Source organism: Mya arenaria, chromosome 15 (genome assembly GCF_026914265.1).
Source record: "Mya arenaria isolate MELC-2E11 chromosome 15, ASM2691426v1".
NCBI classification, from domain to species: Eukaryota; Metazoa; Mollusca; class Bivalvia; order Myida; family Myidae; genus Mya; species Mya arenaria.
In genome coordinates this window covers 39,313,972-39,335,814 of record NC_069136.1, presented here as the reverse complement: position 1 = coordinate 39,335,814, position 21,843 = coordinate 39,313,972, and the positions used below count along the sequence as shown (strand labels likewise).

The window sequence follows — 21,843 nt, the reverse complement described above, 5'->3', positions numbered from 1 at the left end:
GAACGTTTTAGACATTCATGACCCGGTTTGGGTTTGGAAAAGCAAAAACGATAGCTAAATTAGCGTAAACGTTTTATAATCACTCACTTTTCATTTGAAAGAACATGAAGATACCTTCAGGAAATTTAAAAAGTGTTTTTGTTTTTTCGATCAACAAATGATGCAAAATACGGTAATGTGTGTATGATACATTCAAATAAATGTAAAACGTAAGGAATGTGATCATACCTTTAATCACAAGATCAATATTAAAATATTTCAGAGGCGGATCTAGCGGTGTCCCGCTTTAAAATCTGTATTAAAATATTATGGAATGAAACATGGGTTTACAAACACCTTAGTGAGTCTGACTACAATGCGAATAGCGGAAAACTACTTGTTACAGTGGCATACACTGGATTAAATCGGGCTACAATGCAAATAACGGCAAGCTACTTTTAACGGCGGTATACCCAGGAGTAAGCAAGGCTTCGTTGCGAATAGCTACAAGGCAGAATTTACAGCGGCGTATTTTTGAGTTAGCAGGGTTACAATACGAATAGCTGGAAGGCGTTTGTTACCCTTGCGTATACTGGAGTGAACCGGCATACAGTGTGAAAAGCGGCTGTAAAAAAGTCGTACAGCGAAAAAGCCGGGATACAAAACGGCTACCGACAAGGCACCCGTTACAGTAGCGTACATTAGAGTTAGCCGAGCACAATTCATATAGCGGCAACGCACTCGTTACGTGGCTAGGTAAAACGGGCTATAATGTGAATATCGGGATGACACTCATTACAGATGCGAAGCACTGCGGGTGGTGCGTTATTGGCACATAATTATTACCAGTAAATTTAATGCAGTTCTCTTTTGGCTTAGTATGATTGGAAATGATTATATATTATAGAAATATATCGTAAATATGTGTCCAGAATGCATCAAGACTTCGTATATATTCTAGTATCGGTAGCGTTTAAATGTTAATAACAACCTAAAACTACCTTTTTAATTGACAACACCTATACAAATAGTTTGAAGTGTAAATAATACGACTGCGATTTATACTTTTAATAGTTTTGAGATGATTTATTAATATCAACCAGTATTCTCACCCATTACAACATAACCTGGAGTACATAACTCATTGACGATTGGAATACTAGTTAACGAACAAGCCTGTTACTCAAACATAATCATCAATACTACGGCTATGCATAATAGTTGTATTTTCTAATTGTAATGTGTTTTTTATACTATGCATATCAATCGATTAATGAGACGGCGTAATTAACTGCATTATTTTGCTTTCCATTTACTTTCAACAGTTGAGTAACCTTGACTCACTACGGGAGGAAAACCGTCACAAATTATCATTATATATAAAAAATAAGTAAACTAGCCCTTTTATCATTTTAGACCTTATTATTACAAATTGATGACTGCTAACCCTAAATTGATATTGTTAAAATGGATATTGATTGCTGATTACAAATTAATAAAACTAAATTGACTGTATGCTACATGAATGACAACATTATTGCGTTCTCATTTAAAGCGGAAAAAAGAAATATACATTCTTTAAAGGCCGAACAAGGAAAGTTAGTAATATTTGTTCAAACATACTTTTTGCATACTAATATATCCGAAGTCATCAGACATCCAAAATATGGGTGAAGTCCCTTTCATCGTTACTTTATTTATCACGAGGGGAGCAAATTAAACGCGAGTTTGTTTTGTTAAAACCGAAGCTCGTCTGCTCAAACGTTCAAGGTCAAAGCTTCAACTATCTGGTTATCCGCTTAATTCTACTTAGACCTGACAGGGGACCAAACAAACTAAGCCAATACCCAGTGTATGATTTATTTCCCTTCTATGTCGGTTTCTGAAGCGAATAGGCGTCCTGGTCCATTGCTTGGTATTAAAATTAGTAACATTAAAAACTCCAGGATATTTGGTAGTAAGAACACGATAATTTTTCTGCGCACCCGCGTAAGTAGCGGGGGTTTTCCCTTTAAATTATTATCGTTCTCATGTGTCAATGATCATTTTTAGGTGAAAACGTGTCTTTATATAATCCCCACCTTTAAAAGCAAATCGTCGGAATTGTACAACATTGAACTCATCATTATGAGCAGTACACATTTATGTTTTAACATTCGCTCATGTTTAAACGCGATCATTGACGTCACTACTCTGCTAACACAGCGAACCACTGTTAAATCATTCTGACTATCACAGATGTTTACTATGAACTCTTCACTGTATTATACGTCGGGTAATGCAGAAGTTGTTTCCCTTACACCGGCAAGGGCAACATTGTTGTACAAAAATGTGTTTTATTGTTTATTTGTTACTTATACCTGGCATATACCATAACATAATAAATTATTTTCCTTATATCACGCAAAGGGCTAAAACATCATACAAAATAAGTCCCATCCAAGGGCAGGTCGCACTTAGGGCCAAATCATCATAAAATCAATTCCCACCATTTTTCTACTCCTATTTTATCCTGAAGTTATTACTGTAGCGATTTGAGCTTGGAAAAGTTGTGCATGCCTATGCCTTTAGTGATTGTGTGGAGATACTGCAGTACATTTACACATTGAGATGTGTACGAATGGAGAGTGCGGCATTTATACCTTTGCTTTTCATATCCAGCTAATTAAATGTTGGGCATTTATACCATTATTTTTTATATCCATTGTTGGACCAGACAAGACCCCAATGTGATATCGTTTGAAGGTGACTTAAGTCCGACTTTGCTGGAGGAAGATATCAGCAACATCCTTCTGTGAGACCTACCAAGGTGAGAAATTGTGTGATACAATTCTACGTAATGGCATATTGAATTTGTAATTGTTTGTATTTGTGAACAAGTTGTTTTAAGTAAAGCTTTGCAAATAATACAGTTTGCTTAAAGGTTAAGCATGGTTAAACCCATTAAAATTCATGGTTGAATTCGTGATAATTGGCCTGTTTTCTCTATTTCAGAATTAATTTATTTTCGGGAACACCTCATCATTATGATTTGTATACCTCTGTTTCTGCGCCAGACCGTTAACTTGGTTATCACATTAGTGAAGGGCTGGTCTATGCATAAATTTGTATCATACAATATACCTCTGTTACCCCAAGACAGATCGCTTATGATACCCGCTGGTTTACATCAAGCAATTCACATAATTTACAGGGGTGCCTCCTAAGTTATATGCGTTGATCTGACCTTGAGCAATAACCTTTATGACTCGTCCTTGACGCGCTTAAGGCTACATCCTGAGAGGTTTTGCATGAATGAGAGTTCCATTAGAAGTGTTCATATTAAAATTTCTTCATATTCTTCCGGAAGACAGTACTTATCCTTATCCTATATCCTGGTCATAATAACACCATCCATTGCATATTGATGAAGCCCCTCATCAGTATCAAACGAAACACAGTAACTCTTCAGGCTGTAAAGTTTCTCAATTTGATTGAAGCTGTGCATGACCTCAACGTCATTGAAATTACATCCAGTTATAATCATTCTGCAATATTCAAATTCACTTAACCCGAATGTAAACAACTAATTTGATTTATTACAACAGTTATCAAGCCAGCTATCCCGACTATGAAAAATGTCATGTGAAGAGGTTCAAGTAAGTAACCTGTAATATAAGAACCATGGGGTTTTGTGTGTATGCTGTGTTGTCCTATATCACGATATGAACTTATCCTAGGTGTTAATGATACTGGACATGGTTGATGGCAAACCGATAGAGAGTCCATTATGAATCTGAGTTTGAGAAACGGTCTTAGAAATGCGAATTTTAAATTGATACAAAATAGAATCAATATTATATTATTTTCAGGAATGTGTACGTAGATGATTGTAGATTTTTGTTTCATTTGATTTATATTCTGAACAATTTATTATTAAAATTTTGATATATATAGCTATTTTACAATAAATTGGTAGTTGCAGTTTTCATACTTAAACCTTTTTTATTCCTGGTAGACATAATTTGCACTTGTATTTGTATTCCTGGTGTGTTTTTGTTTGTTTCCAATATTTATATAAAAACACTACAGGAACAAGCGCAGTAGTCGTAAGTTTTAACATTTACCCCGTTAAATGGCACAGGGGAAATGCCAGAGACAAGAACACAAAAACAAACAATCACAAACAAGAGGCATGAAACAACAGCAAAACACTCCACAAACAACACAGTATATATATACCATATAAAAAAAACTAGGAGTGCTTATCAGGGATTGTTAGAGACCGCCGAACGGCCAGTAACATGTAAATTTACTGGGGGTATACCCTGCTGTATACTGATGTATACCCTTCCCTTTGACATTGACACAACCTCTAAACTAACACTATATTATATACATTTTCGTTTCATTGAAGTTTAGACTAACTTTGTATTTTTTTCATAAAATAAATGTTCTATAATAAGCAAACTATCAAAGAATGTTTTGGCGTTAACTCTGTGTTTGAGTTAACAGTGAGAACTATAACGTGTTCAAAATATACTAGTATTATGCTTTAAGTAATTCCATGTTTCTTGTTTGTGTTTTTATGTTTTATGTCTTTGGCGATTACCCAGTGCCATCAAACCGGGTTTTTGTTTTAACCTTTTGCTACTGAGCTTGTTTCTGTAGCTTTTCGCATAAATATGGTTAAAGATTGGTAGAATGTACTTTTTTTAGAATAAATGTGTGTGTCGATGTGACATAGTCGCATGTAAATAACCATATATTTTGTGTAAGAACATACTGACAATCTGTAGTTTTTAAGTTGGCTACCAATAAAGTGAAAACTTTCCATTTACAAGGCCAGCCCCTGTTTACATTGTAAGTGGTCAACATTGAATAGTGCAAACTTCCACTTAACTATTTATTTATGCCCATTCACCTACTCAAAATGAAACCACTAAATATCAATTAACGTAGTTAGTTGTAAATATACATAATATAAGTAGATTATATATATTGATTTGTTTTATGTTAATATTAGTTAAGTTAATATCTTGTATGCTGATGTGTAAGTGTTGCTGGAGGATAAGACATCATACATAGTTGTTGCATAATTTGGACAGCTAGAATTAAAATAGTTCACATGTTTCAGTGCACAGCTGTTGTCAACAAAAGAGAAGATGCCGAGGTGAAGTAAATGAATAAGAAGATGAAAAAGGACACGGGCAATGGTGATAATGAATTGATTACATATGGAAGTGACAAAAGGGACAAAACTAGTTCGTAGTGACATAGTTCTTACTTGCTGCAACAATAGTCTTGAAAATTGAAAACATATTTCATTGAGATAGTCTTATTTAATCTGACTTGAATAAATGCTTAAATACAATAGTCAAAGAAATGTAGCTGACTATTTTGAAAGTTGCGAATATAAAAATGGATTTTTTACATTAAAAAACAGTTTCAGATGGACAAAATAATAAAAAATATTATCCAGATGGGCTGTTCAATTCATAACAGAGGTATTCAGTGATTAAATCATTAATGTGCATAAAATCATATGTAATTGTATCCTTATGACCCTGCATAGTCAATTTTTTATTTGTATTTAAGATACTACAAGAGATAAAGCATAATTCATAACTAGTGTTATTTGTAAAGAGTTTGTAAATTGAATGATAATTTAAATATATACGAGCATATGCAACTAATAACAATCTTAAATACACCAGGTCAAGTCCCTGTAAGTCATGCCAAATGTTTTAACTTTCAAACCCTGCAAGTTAAGTGCCTTACTGAAACATATGTATAATGATCAAAAATTGGACAAGAGCTTTTTTAGGAGTTTATTTATTCCGATTTACCAAACCTCTCCTATCTCGAGTATAAAACATTAAATGTCGAGTCATTTTGTAGAACGTTTATGTGGCGTGATCGTAAGGAATTTCCCTATTTGTTCAATAACAGCGAGTTTATACCTGTAATATTCTTCTACAGAATATCTGACAACGTTGGTATTGACTGAATGAAGAGTTTATTGAACAAAAGCATTGTAAATATTTGTTTTGTTGCCATCTGAGTGTCAATTTGGTACCAAAGTGTATAATGCATTATATATTTTTTCCTATTCATATACCACGAGCATTTTGTATGACGAGCATATAAACCATTTTGATCATATCATAGCCAAATAGAGCCTCATACCATTACATTTGTTGTGTACATATAACGTTTTTTGTCATCAGTTAAAGTTAGTCAAGCAATTGTCTAGATCGTTGTCGGCAGCATCAACAGTGTGTTGGAGTACGAAACATTCAAGATATCCAAATTTAACTTGGTACACATATTACCTGAGATAATATGTAAAATAAAAAAGACCATAAATCTGGTTTTAATAATTGTTGACTTATGCCCTTTTTTGATTGAAAAACAATATACGAGTGTTTGCGTTAGCTCTGCAGTGATGATCCGTCTGAAATATTCCTGCATCCGTCATCAATATCTTGGTTTTGTGTACGCTCATTTCTTGCTGTACTTTAAGTATTACTAAGGTTTATTTTTACTTATAACAATGAGTTTATATGTTTATGTGTTCTTTATAAAGGTATAATCATGTACAAATTATGATTCATTGTTTTGTGCCATACTTGCTACATATTCCTTAGTCCTCAAGTTATGTATCATGTCTTGTTTCATATATCAAAATGTTTTGAATTCACGTTAAGTGTAATTTACCTAAGTGCCTATTTAGAGTCATTGTGATTTATATTGATAATGCATAGCTTTACTTGCATCTAAACGAGGATTCCAGCATAATCCTGAAAACTATGTTGATACACATGATGTATCAACATTACTTTGATTGAGGTGCTTAAAGTTGCTGTTTCGTTAGAATGTTAGAAAAATATACAACCATTTATGTAAATACGGGTTTCAATAACCAAGAAATTTCAGGAAAGTAATGTAATTTGCTAGAAAAAGTATAAAAGTATTAAGAGTGTTAATGCTATACTAGTATATTTTTACCAATGATTAGAGTGTTCTGAAATTCATTTGTGTGCTGCTTAATTTGAGAATGTTTATGCTTATTGAGAGCCATAGTTATGTATAACAAATTGAGTAAGATAATACATTTGTGTTTATAAGTTGAAAGTTGACACTTGAAGTTTGTTACAGGTGTTAAAGTTTATTATTGTCTAGACTTGTTTTGAATGTTTTAATGGCTTTAACATGTTGTTTTATAGAGCTCTTTCAAAGGAAACAAAACACAAAATTTATAAAAGGCATATTGATTCTGTTTAAAACCATTATGCTTCATTTTAATATCTCACATTATGTGAAGTATAATGTATATCATAGATAAAGTTGAATCTTTTGTGAACAGCTGTGTCGAGCAACAATTTTAATCTTCGAATGCAATACAGGCATTGCAGTAACCCTTTTTTTCTACCTTTCATGATTTTTTCTTGTTAATAAGTGGTAAATTATTTAGCGTTTGCACATATCATTTAGTAAAACACACTTTGTATTTAAATATGTTTGTATTTCATTATTGTTGTATGAAACCAAGGATAATGTAATTATGTTCCTTATAGATTGTTTACCATTGAACTATCTTTTCTTAAAAGGTAATTAAGGTATTGAAAAGGTATTCATATTGTGCCCTATACCATTAAGGAAGTGAAAAAAGGTTGAATTGTGGAAGAAAATATCAGACTAACAACCACAATGATATGTCATTCGATATGCCACTGAATAATGCTTACGTGCAATACTGAAAGGCAAATAAAGGCAATTGAAATATCATCAGCTTGTCAAACCCTGTATCTAAGAGCTATAAATATTTACTCAGTGTCTTGTCGATATGGAAAAAATGTTTTACCCTTTTAAAATAGAAACCATGTTTTATAGATACACTATCACAAATAAACTGTTTTGACCTATTTTCTTTTCTAAAAATCAGCTCATTTTGACATCAGTGCCTTCAATTTAGTCAAATACGATAACTTACATTGGTATTTGCCCTACATTGTCAGCCAAACAGGGTCGCTAGATTTTTAAAAAGTTGAGTTTATTATTTGTGTCAGAAGAATCGTTACTTTTTGCTGAAGGCAACTCTTCATGAATAAGTAAATTGCTATAACTGCGCATGCGCATATATTCACGCCTACTGTTTTCATGTGCAAAGGCGCGATTTCAGCGTCAACGCTGATTTAAATTACGTCACACTATCTTGCAGTGATTGACAGGTCTTTTTGACAGGCGCGCGGATTCAGTTTAAAGCTGATGCAATTTGGGAGGCGCTTACACTAAGTCGGTTAGAATTTATTAAGCTTCCCTAGGTTAATTATTCACAAAGAAATTACTTAACAAACTTTAACCTATACATAGAACAGATCTCGATTTTTTGGTGAACTGCCGAACAAAATCATTTTTCTTAAAGCTATTAACGCTTTGTGCCATTCCAAGACAAACAATAAAAAAGTTGTCAAAACAATCAATCTGTGAGAGTGCAGCTTTAATTGTGACCATGTAATAAATTATAGTCTTTGACAGATGAATTGAAACCAATAGAATTATCTTTCAGATTGATTTGACTGATTTTAAAACATGTAAATAATGTGTGGTAACCAATGGTCATATATAGCGGAATTTTCAACAACATCTAGTCATAATTCAAGTGTGTACCTACCTCATTGATAATCAGTATACATCAGTTGAACGCCATATCTTAATAATGCTCTCATATCTGGTATAAATATGCATGTCTTATATTTAACCAATTTTAGTGTTGTTGTTAATGGGTTAAAATTAAAATATAATGCCATATTGTTTTGTTAATAATAAGGTTAAAATTATAAATGCAGTGTATACATTGAAAGAGAAAGAACGACATCATTATCAGTAAAATTGCTTAAATTACCCTATCTATTTCATTGAGGAAGTAATTTGATATGCTAACAATCTGTAGTTAACTACGCATTCATTATGTACTATTGAAAGGAATGTAAGGGGGGTTCCCCACAAAGAGATGAGCCTCTGATAAGAGCTCATTTAATTTGAACAATTTATACCCCATGCTATAACAAGGTGTTATATCAAAATTCAATGTTTGAATACCTTATCAGTGATTTATAGAGGTGATCGTTTTTGGTATTTGTTCGGCAATTAATAAGCTCTTTATATAAAAAAACATGATGACGCAGATTTCAAACAAGCTATTCTTTGCCCATTATATAAAATACATATGTATGTGCGTGTGTTTTACTGTCTCTGTCAAATGTATATACATATTCATTACACGTTGCGCTGTACGTTGAGCCTTTTACTTCGGTTAAGAGTATAGTTCCTGATTTAATTACTTTCATCAATCAAAGCACTAGAGCTTTTTATTATAATGAATATAGTTTTGGGTGCTGTTATGTTTGTGTTCATTGCGCCATAGAAACATGTATCTGTGTCCTTACGTACTATGTTTGTTTAATGACGTTCTCAGAGACATAGAAACATGTATGTAATTTTCTAATTTATGACATTATTATCATCTAATTGTCTGCTCATGTGTTCAACCAATGTTAACTTTTTAAACGATGTGTATGTTTTGGCAATGTAACGTTTGTATATTGCATATGTATCTATATATTAAAGTGTTGGTTACTGCTTAATATGATTGTTCGAGGTTAGGTTAGATTTTTAAATAAATAATGTTATATTAGCGTCTACACTCGAGTAATGGCTCATATGTTATGTTTGCGTTAACACGTGAGAAGTGGCTCATATCTTATGTTTACGTGTATACGTGAGAAGTGGCTTATATATTATGTTGACGTGTATACGTAAGAAGTGGCGTATATGTAATGTTGACGTTTATACGTAAGGAAGTGGCTCATATATTATGTTGACGTGTACGCTTGAGAAGTGGAGCATATGTTATGTTGACGTATACACGTGAGAAGTCTCTCATATGTTATGCTGACGTGTACACGTAAGATGTTCCTCATATGTTATGTGGGCGTGTACACGCGAGAAGTGGCTCATATGTTATGTTGACGTGTACACGTGAGGAGTGGCTCGTATGTTATGTTGACGTGTACACGTGAGAAGTGGCTCATATGTTATGTTGACGTGTACACGTGAGAAGTGGCTCATATGATATGTTGACGTGTACACGTGAGAAGTGGCTCATTTGTAATGTGGACGTGAACAGGTGAGAAGTGGCTCATATGATATGTTGACGTGTACACGTGAGAAGTTGCTCATATGTTATGTTGACGTGTACACGTGAGGAGTGGCTCGTATGTTATGTTGACGTGTACACGTGAGAAGTGGCTCATATGTTATGTTGACGTGTACACGTGAGAAGTGGCTCATATGATATGTTGACGTGTACACGTGAGAAGTGGCTCATTTGTAATGTGGACGTGAACATGTGAGAAGTGGCTCATATGATATGTTGACGTGTACACGTGAGAAGTGGCTCATATGTTATGTTGACGTGTACACGCGAGAAGTGGCTCATATGTTATGTTGACGTGTACACGTGAGGAGTGGCTCGTATGTTATGTTGACGTGTAAACGTGAGATGTGGCTCATATGTTATGTGGACATGTACACGTGACGAGTGGCTCATTTGTTATGTTGACGTGTACAGGTGAGGAGTGGCTCATATGTTATGTTGACGTGTACAGGTGAGAAGTGGCTCATATGTTATGTGGACATGTACACGTGAGAAGTGGCTCATATGTTATGTTGACGTGTACAGGTGAGAAGTGGCTCATATGTTATGTTGACGTGTACAGGTGAGAAGTGGCTCATATGTTATGTGGACATGTACACGCGAGAAGTGGCTCATATGTTATGTTGACGTGTACACGTGAGGAGTGGCTCATATGTTATGTTGACGTGTACAGGTGAGAGGTGGCTCATATGTTATGTTGACATGTACACGTGAGAAGTGGCTCATATGTTATGTTGACGTGTACAGGTGAGAAGTGGCTCATATGTTATGTGGACATGTACACGCGAGAAGTGGCTCATATGTTATGTTGACGTGTACACGTGAGGAGTGGCTCATATGTAATGTTGACGTGTACAGGTGAGAAGTGGCTCATATGTTATGTGAACATGTACACGTGAGAAGTGGCTCATATGTTATGTTGACGTGTACAGGTGAGAAGTGGCTCAAATGATATGTTGAAGTTGAAACGCGAGAAGTAGCTCATTTGTTATGTGGACTTGTACAGGTGAGAAGTGGCTCATATGTTATGTTGACGTGTACAGGTGAGAAGTGGTTGATATATTATGTTGACGTGTACAGGTGAGAAGTGCCTCAAATGATATGTTGACGTGTACACGCAAGAAGTATCTCATTTGTTATGTGGACGTGTACACGTGAGAAGTGGCTCAAATGTTATGTTGACGTGTACACGTGAGAAGTGGCTCATATGTTATGTTGACGTGTACAGTTGAGAAGTGGCTCATATGTTATGCTTACGAGTACACGTGAGAAGTGGCTCATATGATATATGGACGTGTACACGTGACGAATGGCTCATTTGTTATGTGGACGTGTACAGGTGAGAAGTGGCTCATATGATTTGTTGACGTGTACACGTGAGAATTGGCTCATATGTTATGTTGACGTGTACACGTGAGGAGTGGCTCGTATGTTATGTTGACGTGTACACGTGAGAAGTGGCTGATATGTTATATGGACGTGTACACGTGAAGAGTAGCTCGTATAGTATGCTGACGTGTACACGTGAGGAGTGGCTCATATGTTATGCTGACGTGAACACGTGAGGAGTGGCTCATATGTTATGCTGACGTTTACACGTGAGAAGTGGCGTATATGTTATGTTGACGTGTACACGTTAGAAGTGGCTCATATGTTATGTTGACGTGTACACGCGAGAAGTGGCGTATATGTTATGTTGACATGTACACATGAGAAGTGGCTCATATGCTATATTGACATGTACACATGAGAAGTGGCTCATATGTAATGTTGACGTTTACACGTGAGAATTGGCTCATATGTTATGTTGACGTGTAAACGTGACAAGTGGCTCATATGGTATGTTGACGTGTACACGTGAGGAGTGGCTCATATGTTATGTGGACGTGTACAGGTGAGAAGTGGCGTATATGTTATGTTGACATGTACACATGAGAAGTGGCTCATATGCTATGCTGACGAGTACACGTAAAAAGTAGCTGGTATGTTATGTGGACGTCTACAGGTGAGAAGTGGCTCATATGTTATGTTGACGTGCACACGTGAGAAGTGGTTTATATCTTATATTGGCGTGTACACGTGAAAAATTATCATATATTATGTTGGCGTGTACACGTGAGAAGTGGCTCATATGTAATGTTGACGTGCACACGTGAGAAGTGGCTCATGTGTTATGTTGACGTGTACACGTGAGAAGTGGCTCATATGTTATGTAGATGTGTACACGTGAAAAGTGGCTCATATGTAATGTTGACGTGTACACATGAGAAGTTGCTTATATGTTATGTTGACGTGTACTCGTGAGAAGTGGCTCATATGTTATGCTGTCGTGTACACGTGAAAAGTGGCTCATATGTTATTTTGACGTGTACAGGTGAGAAGTGGCATATATGTTATGTTGACGTATACACGTGAGGAGGTGGTTTTATTTTATGTTTGCGTGTACACGTGAGAAATTATCATATATTATGTTTACGTGTACAGATGAGAAGTTGCTCTTATGTTATGTTGACGTGCACACGAGATAAGTGGCTCATATGTTATGTGGACGTGTACACGTGAGAAGTGGCTCATATGTTATGTTGACGTGTACACGTGAGAGGTAGCTCATATGTTATGTTGACGTGTACACGTGATATGTTGCTCATTTGTTATGTGGATCTGTACACGTGAGAAGTGGCTCATATGTGATGTTGAAATGTACACGTGAGAAGTGGCTCATATGTTATGTTGACGTGTACTCGTGGGAAGTGACTCGTATGTTATGTTGACGTGTACACGTTTACACGTGAGAGGTGGCTCATATGTTATGTGGACGTGTACACGTGAGAAGTGGCTCATATGTTATGTTGACGTGTACACGTGAGATGTGGTTCATATGTGATGTTGACGTGTACACCTGAGGAGTGGCTCATTTGTTATGTGGACGTGAACAGGTGAGAAGTGGCTCATATGTTATGTTGATGTGTACACGTGAGAAGTGGCTCATATGTTATGTTGACGTGTACACGTGAGAAGTGTCTCATATGTTATGCTGACGTGTACAGGTGAGGAGTGGCTCATATGTTATGTTGACGTGTACACGTGAGAAGTGGCTCATATGTTATGTTGACGTGTACAGGTGAGAAGTGGCTCATATGTTATGTTGACGTGAACAGGTGAGAAGTGGCTCATATGTTATGTGGACGTGTACAGTTGCGTTTTTGCTCATATGTTATGTTGACGTGTACACATGAGAATTGGCTCATATGATATGTTGATGTGTACAGGTGAGAAGAAGCTCATATGTTATTTGGACGTGTACACGTGAGAAGTTGCTCATATGATATGTTGACGTGTACACATGAGAAGTGGCTCATATGTTATGTGGACGTGTACACGTGAGATGTGGCTCATATATTATTTGGACGTGTACACGTGAGAAGTGGCTCTTATGTTATGTTGACGTGTACAAGTGAGAAGTGGCTCAAATGATATGTTGACGTTGACACGCGAGAAGTAGTTCATTTGTGATGTGGACGTGTACACGTGAGAAGTGGCTCAAATGTTATGTTTAAGTGTACACGTGAGAAGTGGCTCAAATGATATGTTGACGTTGACACGCGAGAAGTAGCTCATTTGTTATTTGGACGTGTACACCTGAGAAGTGGCTCAAATGATATGTTGACGTGTACACGTGAGATGTGGCTCATATATTATGTGGACGTGTACACGTGAGAAGTGGCTCATATGTTATGTTGACGTCTACAGGTGAGAAGTGGCTCAAATGATATGTTGACGTTGACACGCGAGAAGTGGCTCATTTGTTATGTGGACGTGTACACGTGGGAAGTGGCTCATATATTATGTGGACGTGTACACGTGAGAAGTGGCTCAAATGTTATGTTGACGTGTACAAGTGAGAAGTGGCTCAAATGATATGTTGACGTTGACACGCGAGAAGTAGCTCATTTGTTATGTTGTCGTGTACACGTGAGATGTGGCTCATATATTATGTGGACGTGTACACGTGAGAAGTGGCTCAAATGTTATGTTGACGTGTACAAGTGAGAAGTGGCTCAAATGATATGTTGACGTTGACACGCGAGAAGTAGCTCATTTGTTATGCGGACGTGTACACGTGAGAAGTGGCTCAAATGATATGTTGACGTGTACACGTGAGAAGTGGCTCATATGTTATGTTGACGTGTACAAGCAAGAAGTAGCTCATTTTTTATGTGGACGTGTACAGGTGAGAAGTGGCTCATATGTTATGTTGACGTGTACACGTGAGAAATTGCTCATATGTTATGTTGACGTGTACAGTTGAGAAGTGGCACATATGTTATGCTGACGTGTTCACGTGAGAAGTGACTCATATATTATGAGAAGTGGCTCATATGATATATTGACGTGTACACGTGACGAGTGGCTCATTTATTATGTGGACGTGTACTGGTGAGAAGTGGCTTATATGTTATGTTGACGTGTACACATGAGAAGTGGCTCATATGTTATGTTGACGTCTAGAGGTGAGAAGTGGCTCATATGTTATGTTGACGTGTACACGTGAGAAGTGGCTCATATGTTATGTAGATGTGTACACGTGAAAAGTGGCTCATATGTAATGTTGACGTGTACACGTGAGTATTGGCTCATATGTTATGTTGACGTGTACAGGTGTGAAGTGGCTTATATGATATTTTGACATGTACAGGTTAGAAGTGGATCATATGTTATGTTGACGTGTACAGGTGAGAAGTGGCTCATATGATATCTTGACATGTACACTGAGAAGTGGCTCATATGTTATGTTTACGTGTACAGGTGAGAAGTGGCTCATTTGTTATGTGGACGTGTACATGTGAGAAGTGGCTCATATGTTATGTTTGCATGTACACGTGAGAAGTGGTTCATTTAATATGTTGATTGTATAGGTGATAATTGGCACATATCTCATGTTGACATGAGTTCACGCTGTGTGTTGGCTCATATGTTATGTTGACGTGTACACGTGAATAGTGGCTCATATGTTTTGTGAACTTGTACACGTGAGAAGTTGCTCATATGATATATTGACGTGTACACGTGAGTAGTGGCTCATATATTATGTGAACATATACAGATGAGAAGTGTCTCATATGTTATGTTGACGTGTACACGTGGGTAGTGGCTCATATGTTATGTTGACGTGTACAGGTGTGAAGTGGCTTATATGATATTTTAACATGTACAGGTTAGAAGTGGCTCATATGTTATGTTGACGTGTACACGTGAGTAGTGGCTCATATGTTATGTTGAAGTGTACACGTGAATAGTGGCTCATATGTTTTGTGAACTTGTACACGTGAGAAGTTGCTCATATGATATGTTGACGTGTACACGTGAGTAGTGGCTCATATGTTATGTGAACATGTACACGTGAGTAGTGGCTCATATGTTATGTGGACGTGTACAGGTGAGTAGTGTCTCATATGTTATGTTGACGTGTACACCTGAGGAGTGGCTCATTTGTTATATGGACGTGTACATGTGAGAAGTGTCTCATATGTTATGTTGACGTGTACAGTTGAGAAGTGGCTCATATGTTATGTTGACGTGTACAGGTGAGAAGTGGCTCATATGTTATGTTGACGTGTACACGTGAAAAGTTTCTCGTATGTCATGTTGACGTGTACACGTGAGAAGTGGCTTATATGTTATTTTGACGTGTACAGGTGATAATTCGCTGATATGTTATGTTAACGTGTACACGTGAGAAGTGGCTCATATGTTATTTTGACGTGTACAGTTGAGAAATGGCTCATATGTTATGTTGACGTGTACACGGGAGAAGTGGCTCATTTGTTATGTTGACCTGTACACGTGAGAAGTTGCTCGTATGTCATGTTGACGTGTAAACGTGAGAAGTGGCTTATATGTTATTTTGACGTGTACAGGTGAGAATTGGCTTGTATGATATCTTGACGTGTACAGGTGAGAAGTGTCTCATATGTTATGTTGACGTGTACAGGTGAGAAGTGGCTCATTCGTTATGTGGACGTGTACAGGTGGGAAGTGTCTCATATGTTATGTTGACGTGTACAGGTGAGAAGTGGCTCATATGTTATATTGACGTGTACAGGTGAGAAGTGGCTCATATGTTATGTTGACGTGTACACGTGAGAAGTGTCTCATATGTTATATAGAGATGTACACGTGAGAAGTGGCTCATATGTTATGTTGACGTGTACAGGTGAGAAGTGGTTTATATGTTATATTGACGTGTACAGGTGAGAAGTGGCTCATATGTTATGTTGACGTGTACACGTGAGAAGTGGCTCATATGTTATGTTGACATGTACAGGTGATAAGTGGCTCATATGATATCTTGACGTGTACACTTAGAAGTGGCTCATATGTTATGTTGACATGTACAGGTGAGAAGTGGCTCATATGCTATCTTGACGTGTACACTTAGAAGTGGCTCATATGTTATGTTTACGTGTACAGGTGAGAAGTGGCTCATATGTTATGTTTGCATGTACACCTGAGAAGTGGTTTATTTAATATGTTGATTGTATAGGTGATAAGTGGCACATATCTCATGTTGACATGAGTTCACGCTGTGTTCTTTAAAGGATTTTTATTTCCCTTATAAGTATGACAGACAATGTTGTGTGTTCGCTTCTTTACAGTTAGTCAATACTTGAAAACATAACTTTTCAGAAAAAAAATGAAATTTGTTATTTAGACTTCTTACTTATCTGCAAAAAAGTTCTTACGATTGCGTGAGAGAAACCCTTTACATTACTTTAATGTATAGGAGTTTTCGCTCTAACCCTAAATTCCGACGTTTTCATGTAGTTGACGATACGTTTAGAGGGGTCTACGATTAATTTACGATAATCGTATAGCTTAAAGGCCTAGTATAAGACTTCTATAGGTGACCCCCACCCCCCACCCCCACCCCCACCCCAAATCGGGACATAGTTCACAACCTCTGTGTATTGACCTAAATCTACTTGCATTGATCCCTCTTATCAGATCTCCAACCTGAGTATCCTGCTGTGCAGTTTTGGAGGTTTCATTATAATATTTGACCCTGAATGGCCGTAAGCCAGTAAACCAATATACAGGAAATTGACCCCTACACCAGTGCAATTAGCAAAAGATGCACAGCAGTGGATTATCACACCAAACATTCCTAAAACTATGTATTTAAGGTGCTTGAAAACTTGAAACTTGTTATATCTATAAGATGATAAATTAATGCGTTTTTTAGCCTAACATGAGTTTGCGAGGTACACGAATTAAATATTTTATGATTGTTTTTTTAGATAAAACGGAAGCAGAATCAATGAAACTTTGCAATGTTTAAGAGATAATATTCAACGGATTTTATAAAAGAATAAATATGTAACTAGGCACACTTATAATTACTTGCTTTCATCTTAACCTTGTATACCATGACAAACGGTGTTTATTATTTTGTTTCAATATTTATACTCGATCATAAAAAAGTTAGTGAAATGTGAAACTATAACTTCAGAGAGCACTGGCGTTCCAACATTTAAGCGTTTCGAGACGAAACTCTTCCAAAATAGAGGTACTAAACAATGCAATAGCAAACTGTATGGACAGTTTATATACGTACATCTTTTACCTGGGAGTAAAGGTAAAGCAAAGGTTCGTGTACTGTTGCCACTCTAAAAATACCCTTGCGTAGACGTATAAGAACTATAAAACAGTGTTTTACTGCAGGACAGAGAACTTACCTAGTGATCTGATAGGCTATGTAAAAAGAATGTTTGTTTAAAGCAACCACTGAGTATTTACTCATATGAGACCATCGTACCCTTTCGCCCGAGAAGAACACAATCGCATTTTGGGTGATTTTTGCAATCATCGTTCATTTGCACGACATATATTTTTTTCTTTTCAAAACTATAGTCAATCTATCTTTGATCAATAAGTGTGTCAGACAGCTTGAGATATCGCATACTCTAGTATCATACCTGTAACCGTTTGTCGACTAATAGCTATCTCAGTGGGAATTATTTCAGCAGAGTGTGTTTGTCTTAGACCAAAGGTGGAAGTATCGATCAGAGATGAGCGAAAAGAAACATTGTTATCATATGTACATAATGCATATAGTATTGTATTGAGTATAAAAACAATAATCTTATATAATAAACTACTTGCAAGTATTTATTAAAAGATTTCGTTTATACTTTAGGACTAATGAGCATGAAGTGAAAACGATCTCGGAGCCTTTCTTATTTTTAATATAGAAGTGTTTCTGACCGATACTGTTACCTATGTCCAATACTACGTTGTGAGGAAATCCTCCGAGATTTACAAAAAGTGAACATGTATATCTGACGGTTTAACATTGTCGCGGGCATAAACTATCGGAACTTCTTTTGTCTATTGTTGCATTTATATGCTGATAATTTGCCCAGATTTGCAAATATATCAGTGTTGGCAAATTACCCCTGGGGTATTTTTGAACGTCTTTATGTAGCGGCGATTAGTAAGAATTAATGACTTTAATTGAACGCCAATAGTTTGTATAAAGGAAGTACATTTGACACAATCACATTGATAAAACTTTCGTTTTGGAAAAATGATAAAGAAATGTTTGTGACTATCGAAATAAATATCTTAATTCTGTTACAAAACATTTAAACTGTATTAGTTCAGAGTTGTTTCATTCTAAAACAAAAGATTCAATAATGTGTATAAATGATACCTTCAAATGTACCAGCTGAAAGGAGTACGATAGCTTTAATGAAATATTTTAGCATTGCATTTTTATAGGATATGATTGCATTTTTATCACATGAAATACCCACGGGGGAATTTTCCCCGACCCCTGATACACTGATAATAACGGCGTTGTGCGTCCAAATCAGTTGTTTTTTTTATTATATTCTGCATAATTTATAACAATATTAGAATGGTATACACCCTAGCAGTAAGGTCAAGATGCACATCAGCAAATTTTTATCCACCATAAGCGTGCAACTTTTGCCGACGACAACGTTCCTGATCGAAAAGGAAAACGTTGTAAAACCAATGGGAGGTGGAAAGAAGCGGTGGTGCTGTGTAACACATGTCGACAACACCAGTGTGTGGAGTGCTCAATCAAGTATATAATGAATGACACAATCTATACATATTTAGTAAAATACAACATTCCTCCGGAACCCGAATCAACACTAATCCCTGTTTTGCAATAACGGAAAAAAATCATCCGCGCTTTTATAATACGTTGATCTGAGTAAAGATGTAATACAAATGTAATAAAATGATATGCAATACACCAATAATTGTAAAAGTTATATTGGAAAAAAGTTTCAAAATGGCAAGAAAAGTTGAATAACATATGGGAGATAATGTTCATATAGGGCGATTTTGTGCGTCTTCATAATCATATTTACGTTTTGAATGTCATAATAACTGTAACGTCACTTTAGGCAAAAGTTGTCTGTATGTATTGCTTGCATAACAGGTGATACGAAAATGTAGACAACCAAGCGTGTTATGCATGCCTCTTTCATAAAAGTTTGCTGGCTGTGAACCAATTTCTTAACTCAATATTGATTTGCGCATGCCTTTACTTTGTGATAAGAAGGACAAATATTACTTAAGAGTTTGATATTGTTAAACATTAATGCTTTCGGGATTGCGATGAACACATCATCCGTTTATAAGTTAAATATGTTTCTTGTCAAAAACATTTTTTTGTAAAGACATGGCTGAAGGCTTCCAAACAAATGTACACGACCAAGTTGGCGGAAGGTCTCCAGACTCGGATCAAACGTGTGCCGACGATAACGTTCCCGGTCGGAAGGGGAAACGTTGTGATCCATGTAGAACCAACGGGAGGTGGAATGATGCGGTGGTGCTGTGTAAAACCTGCCAACAACACCAGTGTGAGGAGTGCACAATGAACCACTCCTTGAATGACATAATGGTTGGACACGATCTACAAGGTTTGGAAGAAGGCCAAAGTAAAATATGCATCAAACACAAGCAGGATGTAAACATATACTGTGTAGACCACGATGAAATGTGCTGTGGACTCTGTGGTGTAATGTACCATAAGCAGTGCACTGAAGTCACAGATATCAAATCAGGTGGGAAATTGTCGCTTTCAAATATTCGTGGATTGTGTGAAAATATTGAAAAAGGTGATGAAAAACGAATCCAAGATTACCACAGCCAGGTTAAGGTCATTCCCGAACAAATTGACATCATGAAGAATGAAATAGATAAACTGTTTGATGATTTCAAGTGCAACGTTGTTCAGAGTACCCGTGATGCAGTCAAGATTGAATCAAAGAAAATAGCTGACGCGAAAATAAATCGAACGGCCATTACTAAAGATACTGATACAACATTAGCTACATACAGTGATGATTCCTGTAGAATGCATCTGTTTACCAAAAAAATAAGACAACACAAAAATACGATTTCCAAACAGGAGTCCGACCAATATGTTCTGGATATCATTTTCGAAATCAACAAGTCATTGCTTTCTGTCGTACACAACGGAGATGCCATCGGTTCACTCCACTTGGAGAAGACGTTCACCAAGGCAACAGCCGGGTCGTTTGTACGTCTCGTAAAGTTACGTCTGTTGGTGTCAACAGATATGAAGCAGTATGGGGATAATGATAAGAACCCTTCCATCTCTGGACTTGACTTTCTTCCTGATGGCAGGATTGTTGCAGTAGACAATATCAATATGAAACTTCTGATTTGCGGCGACAGGTTAGATATATTAGCAATGAAAGAAACAGAACGATGCTATGATGTTGCATGTTTCAATCATGACAATATTGCTTGTACAAGTGCTATGCACATCAACTTTTATGAAATAAGCAGAACTAATACAGTTAAGACAATACAAACTAAGAAATATTCGTGCAACATGGTTTCGATATCGAACATATCTGACGAACGTTTCTGTGTATCGACATATGACGACAGGTATCCAGCCTGCATAGTCTCAGCATCTGAAGCGAAAGAATTTGAACCCAAACTGCCAGCAAAAAAACTATAAATTTGAGGAATTTGGAAGCGCCACCACTTACATTCCTAACCGTCAAATCGTAGTTGTAAGTGACGCACTGGACAACTCTGTATCTTTCCATGACGTTAGCGGTACGCTCTGTGTTACCACAGTTGTGAAAGATGATTGCATCAAATCTCCTCGTGGACTTTGTGTAGGTCCCGGGAACTGTGTGTTTGTGTGTAGTGAGGATACTGACTCTATTGTGCAGCTGTCTCCTACAGGGAGAGTGATTGGTTCATGTAAGGTTGACTTGGAATTTCCACGGGCAGTTGCTGTGTCCAAGGACGGTCAAAAGCTTGTTGTGTCGAACATCTTGAATGGACAAAGAACACTACAAGTGTACCAATTAAAATAAATATAAAATATTGATATTCTGCATTGATAAAGAAAAAAAGTTGACTTGTTTTAGCCTGTATCGATCAAGGATCGTATGGTCATTAACTTTCTTGATATCTGAAATCAATGTGCTTTATCTCTAATGAGCAGAGGTAAAGTAAACACGTGTCGTGTTATTTAGTACATGTAGTTAGTTATCGTACTGGATGTAACCTCTAGCGGATCCAGGAAGCGCACCCGGCGCCGCCCCACCCGCTACAATCGTCCAAGTTTACTTTTAATT

The 21,843-nt window shown here is 36.6% G+C and overlaps 1 protein-coding gene across 1 annotated transcript; it reads left to right on the top strand.

Annotated features, from left to right (window-relative positions):
* The first annotated feature begins 19,898 nt into the window (after window positions 1–19,898).
* On the top strand, window positions 19,899–21,454 carry LOC128219368 (uncharacterized). Its single transcript, XM_052927176.1, has 2 exons — window positions 19,899–20,920; window positions 21,433–21,454. The coding sequence occupies exons 1-2, from the start codon at window positions 19,899–19,901 to the stop codon at window positions 21,452–21,454; spliced, it is 1,044 nt and encodes a 347-aa protein (XP_052783136.1).
* Window positions 21,455–21,843: the final 389 nt, after the last annotated feature.

Excerpts from the sequence above, each read along its gene's own strand:
- LOC128219368 (XM_052927176.1), top strand. The coding sequence starts at position 19,899 with ATGGCTGAAGGCTTCCAAACAAATGTACACGACCAAGTTGGCGGAAGG. Across the intron at positions 20,921-21,432 it reads CTTCTGATTTGCGGCGACAG|CTGTCTCCTACAGGGAGAGT; the intron begins GTTAGATATATT and ends TCTATTGTGCAG.